This window comes from Urocitellus parryii, chromosome 5 (genome assembly GCF_045843805.1).
Source record: "Urocitellus parryii isolate mUroPar1 chromosome 5, mUroPar1.hap1, whole genome shotgun sequence".
Taxonomy (NCBI): Eukaryota; Metazoa; Chordata; class Mammalia; order Rodentia; family Sciuridae; genus Urocitellus; species Urocitellus parryii.
The window spans coordinates 61,973,886-61,979,509 of NC_135535.1; the positions used below are offsets into that span (position 1 = coordinate 61,973,886).

General features: G+C 47.4%; 1 protein-coding gene across 1 annotated transcript; it reads left to right on the forward strand.

Moving 5' to 3' along the window:
• Window positions 1-1,719: 1,719 nt before the first annotated feature.
• Window positions 1,720-5,394, forward strand: LOC113189718 (glycosylation-dependent cell adhesion molecule 1-like). The gene is made up of 3 exons (XM_077799059.1): window positions 1,720-3,084; window positions 3,740-3,784; window positions 4,430-5,394. Exons 1-3 carry the CDS (start codon window positions 2,988-2,990, stop codon window positions 4,861-4,863), a joined length of 576 nt encoding a protein of 191 aa, XP_077655185.1. The 5' UTR covers window positions 1,720-2,987; the 3' UTR covers window positions 4,864-5,394.
• The last annotated feature ends 230 nt before the right edge of the window (window positions 5,395-5,624 follow it).

A 5,624-nucleotide genomic window follows, 5' to 3' on the forward strand; every position in this document is an offset into this window, starting at 1 on the left:
TGACACCAGGTCCAGAGCTCCTCTAGGCATGGGTTTTCTCCTCTGTCTCCATATTTTTTTTTCATGATACTGTGCATTGTATCTAGGGTCACTCTGCCATTCACTTCCATCCTCAGCCCTTTTTTTATTTTGAGACAGGATGCCACTAAGTTGCCCTGGCTGGCCTTGAACTTGAGATCCTCCTGCCTCAGCCTCCCAAGTCACTGGAATTACAAGCGTGCACCATCATGCCCAACTCTATCTCCATTTCTCTGCTTCCTCCTTTCTTCCTCTACTGTGTTTATGTCTCTTTATTTTTGTATCTCTGTCTCAAAATTCACTGAGGAGGACCTTGTTGACTTAGAAACCGTCCAATATGGAGCACCAGAAAAGACAGCTCTCTCACCCTGGCCTCCTCAGAAGCCACTGGTCTTCCTTATACCCACCCTATTGAGAGTTGCCTCTGAATAAAGCCCAGATTCCTCACAAAACAGGAATAGGCAGGAAGATAAAGTCACTCTGACATTTATATGCAAGAACCCCTGTGACCTCTTTTCTCAGGAGGAAGTTACGATATGGCAGGCAACTTTCCCTACACCTGAACCAAGCACATAGGATGAGGCCGGGACCTTAGAGTGACAGGTCAGAAAGAGTATGTATGGGAAATCTTCCCTGCTTCTCCTGCTAGTCTGAGGCTGGCCTGGAGTCTTGAAGGCCAAATTTAGCAAATAAATACAGAACACATTAAATAGGTTTTCAGACATGTTTATTATGGCTTGTGAAATATTTGAGACATACTTATTCTGAATTTTTTTTTCATTCCTTATATTAAATCGACATTTGGCTGAGTGACTTCTATTTTAACTGGTACCTTGAGCTGGAAGAACAGGGACAAGATCTGTTTTGTTAGAGCTCTAAAAGCCTCATCATGCCTGGTAGACAGCAGGCACTCATTGAATTCTTTTTGAAATATTTATTTGTTGATGAAAGCCTCTGAAAGATCTCAAACACACTCAGGAGACACTTCATTGGGCAAACACGTCCCCAGGGGCCATCTTTGAATAAACAAATTGACTCATTCAATAAAGCCAGACTGGAGCATGCTGCAAATGTTAAGATCTATGCTAAATAAATCGAGATGCAGAGATAAACAAACTATGGCTCTTGTCCTTGACATGGCAATTGACCAGTAAAACCAACAGATTTCAAATCACAATAGAATGTGATAAGTGCTAGACAATCAACCTCATAAGGCCAGGGACCAGATGGTTTTGTTTGCCATTACATCTCCAAAACTTGCACATGTCATTCCTCACTGGTATGTGACAATAAAAAGATGACAATATGAACAGTGCATTGTGGAGCCACCGAGGTGAGATGACTGACCAAGGTGCTTGTCTTCCCTCCAGTGGGGAGGTCTGGTCTCGATCATGATGCAGGAACATACCAAGAAGAAGGAGAGGCGACAGCAGTTCTGAAAGAGAAGTAGCATGAACCCAGGTCTAACAGGGGAATAACTCACAGAAGTAAGAGGTGAGGTTGGAAGGGCTGAGAAGTCTGGGCTTGATCCCCTGGGTAATGGCTAGTCATTAAAGACTGTCAAGTAGCAAGCTGCATGAAATTCAGGAGATCCCCGCAGCATTAGTGTGGACGATGGATTTTGGTGGAGACAGAATGGAGGCCAGAAGAGCGGTGATGGGGGGGTTTTAGGTGTATCAGGAAAGAAGCCTACAGACCTGAAATCCTGTCCTCTTGGACTCACTGTGACTGCCCTTATTTGTCCATGTCCTGCTCCTAAGTCCCCTGAGGTACGGGAGGGAAGATTGCTGGTAAGAGAGGGAATCAGGAAGGAAGGAGAGGGGAGAGGTAGCCCAAGACAAACTTCCTTCGCCTCACCATCTTGCCTAAGGAGAGGACTGTCCTGCAGAAATTGGAGGACAACTGCCAGCTCCTGGGGCTCTCCTCTCCAGGAAAGGAAGACTCCAATGAGCTGGCACAGCCCAGCGCTCACTGTGCTCTAGAGGCCTAGGCTGCGCTCCGTGGGACCCCACATGCCCAGTGAGCATGCTCCCTGCTGAGGGCAGGACGCTCCGTCTCAGGGTTGGCAGCCCAGAAACAGAGGTTTCAGAGAGATCATGAAAACTTCCAGCTACCTGACGACAGAGGAGATCTACTAACTCAGTCCTGAGGCCCAGGACCAGAACCCAAGTCCTAGGCCCACCTTCCACCTCCTCTCCAGATCCCTCCTCAGGAAAACCTCCTGCTTCATCTTGCCCACTAGACTCTGGATGTGGAACTAGTCTGACCTGGTCCAAATGCACCCAAATATGTGACTTTATACAAATCACCTCACCTCTGTGAATATGAATTTCTATGCCAAGTAAATAACCTCCTGTCACGAATTAACTATCCCACGGGAACAAACTCTGGACAGTTGCTTGGAATTCCTGTAACAGCCTCTCTCCTGAACTATTGGGGAGATTTAGCTGCACCCTAGAGGGCAATTTGACCCCTTCTTGATTCAGTCACCCAATTAATATTTTCCAGGCTCCTACTTTGTACCAGCTACTTGAAAAGTACTGGGAAAACAATGCCAGCAAAATGGGTAGAATTCCAGTCTTCATGGAAGATCCATTCTTCTGTGGGAGATGGATATTAATTGAATGATTGCATGAATAAAAGTAAAAAAAATATATACCAGTCATGAGTACCATGAAGGAGGGGAACTCGGACCCAGGAAATTATTCCATAGGCATACGCGATGGAGCCTGGGGCTGGCACACCTGTGGCATGGCCTTACTTTCCTGTTAACTGGTTTCCCAGAATCTCCAGTTCCCAAAAATAAACATATTCAGAACAGGGAACTTAGAAGGGGAAACCTGGTTTGCTCCAATCCCAAACCAGTTTCCCCACAGTCCATTCTTACCCCCAAAATAAATAAGGCCCTTCCAGACTGCCTCCTCACTAGAGCCTCCCCCAGGACAAACAGCTCCTGCTCCAGCTCCACCATGAAGCTCTTCACTGTCCTGCTGCTGGCCAGCCTGGCCTCCACCTCTCTGGCCATCCTTCATGGTGAGTATAGCCTCCTTCTCATTCCCTCGGTCCCCTAGAGGTCATCGAGTTGTCATCTGGGAGAATCAGCACAAGGGAGGCCCTTTCTCAATCCTTGTAATGTGCTATGAGAGAGATGGGGAGATGCAGAAGAGAGAGTCCACACTTGGGATGACCAAGGGATGGAGGTAGGGAACCAAGGCATATGGCCCTCGGGATCCTGCAACCCAGAAAGCTTGAGACTGGGGCCAAGGGAGATAAGCTGGGCCTAAATCAGAGTAGATTATGGGTCAACAGAGTTTCAGATTGGATCTCAGCTTCTGGCAATGGTGAACTACCCAAGCAGAGTCAGTACCATCCCCTGGACCTCCTTCTCTGTCTGTATGATCACACACACACACACACACACACACACACACACACATTCAATAGCTATTTAGTAAGCACTTACTCTGTGTCAGACGCAGCTCTAAGGACTTAGGATCCACTAACAGACTAGACAGTCCTCAATCTTCACTAAGATTATATTCAAGGAGAAAGAAAATATAATAAACATTAAATAAATTACCTGGTGGGTTAGAAATGAGAAGAAAAACATTAGAAAAGCAAGGGAGATTGGGAATGTTGGGGTATGGGGTTGGTTATAGAGGAATGACTCACATGTTAGCTGTCTTGAGAGCCCTGGAGGCTTTAATCTCTTCTTTTTCAGAGTCAGAAGATGAAATCCCCGTGAAGACTCAAGTCACCAATGACTGTAAGTCTCACACTAGTGTCCTTTAGAGTAAGATGGTGGGGGTAAAAAGTTGTTCAATAAGTGACAAATTCCTCACCTGAAGAAGTGGAGTAAAGACAGTCCCTCTTGGTGTTGGTCTTAATCCTTCCTGCTGCAAGAACTGGCCAAGATCTGGGGACCAGGAACCATTTGAACAGCGTTCATGCTGACTAGTCATCAGAGCCTGGAATGGGACCACACCTCACCTCCAAACGCTAGCCAGCAAAGGGCCTCGGTTCACCTAAGGCAAGCATGCCGCAGGGTCACCAGTTCCAGCCTCCTCACCCCCATAATCCCAAAACCATGCACATGTGGAGGTCTGACTTTGTAGATTATCTGTAGACATGGGTTAATCTCAGGTGATAATATCCAGAATTCACAGGAAAAGAACCAATATTTATGAATTCCTCCGATGAAGCAGACAAGTGTAGGCCGAGTTAATTTCTTTTAACCGGTTATAGGTGGATTTGGTGAGAAGAGTGTAATTCCTAATCAATGTCATTCAGACTCAAGCATGTACCTCGGCGGTGCTCGTAGAATCGGCTTGGCCCAGGACATCTATCCCACTTGTATGTTGGTTCAGCCACACACAAGTGGGATACACCCTGATGGCCTCACCGCGTTAAGGGACGGATATGGCAATGGCTGACTGCTTCTCACCAGGAGCTCTTTCTCTGCCCCATACTCCCTCCATCTCCTTAGTCCCAGCTTCCCAGTTTGCTTCTATCAACCATCCCAGGAAAGCCTCTATCTCCAGTGAGGACCTCACCGTGGAGCCTTTCATCCTCAGTGAAGAGCTGATTTCCAAAGAGAATGTGGTGATACAATCCACCAGACCAATGAGTCAAACACCTGAAATCCTTCACCCCGTACTCCAAGGGGACAGTTCCAAAAGTTCCATAGAAGAGACCACAGAATTCACTCCTACTGCTGGTATGAGCCAGGGAAGAGAGGAAATGACCGGGGAGGTGTTGAGAAGAAAAGGGCAGGGGTCGGGGAGCGACTTGGATGGGAATAAGGTGGGGTTAGAAAGAGGGGGATCGAGAATGAAATATAAGTGAGATCAAAAGACCCCACTGATTCCTAGTTCTGTGGAAGGTTGTTGCCAGAATGCTGGGAAGGGTTGGGAGAGAACCAGCCTGAACTTGACATTTTTCTCCCCATATTTCCCAGCAACCACCTCGGAGGGAAAACTGACCAAGTTTGGCAATAAAATGGGGAAGGATCTGAAGAAAGCCATCAAAGGAATCTTGGACTATCTGAAAAGCCTGATACCTGATGCCAATGATGTCATGAGGCCCTGAGGACAAGGACTCGACATCCCAGGCTGGGCCATGAGAGGTGCCTACATCACCCACACTGCACTCTTCCCAACCACCATCAACCCCTCAAATCCAGGCATTAAAGCATTCAACCCAAACACAGCTCTGTGGTGACTTTGTGGGAAAGGAGGCAGGAGGCCCCCACTATTCTTCCTCAACTCCCCAATCCCCACAGACCTGTTCAAGTCTCTGCATCCCACAACATCCTTGGCGAAGCCTTGACACTGCTCGCCCTGCCCCTCCACGTCACCAGAGTGGCACCTCCCTGCAGTCTGCCCTTTCCCACCCATAGCCCACCACTATTCCCCCCCAAATCACTGACAACAACAAGTCTCACAGCTCCCTCTCAGTCCTGACTCTACATTGTCTGTCAATGGAAGACTGGATCCCTTCTAGAAAATTCCCCTCGGAAGTTTCCAGGACACTGCACTCTCCAAACTCCCTGTTTATTTTCTAGTACATTTCCTAGTGGACTCCAGAGTCCAATGTCATACCTTCTT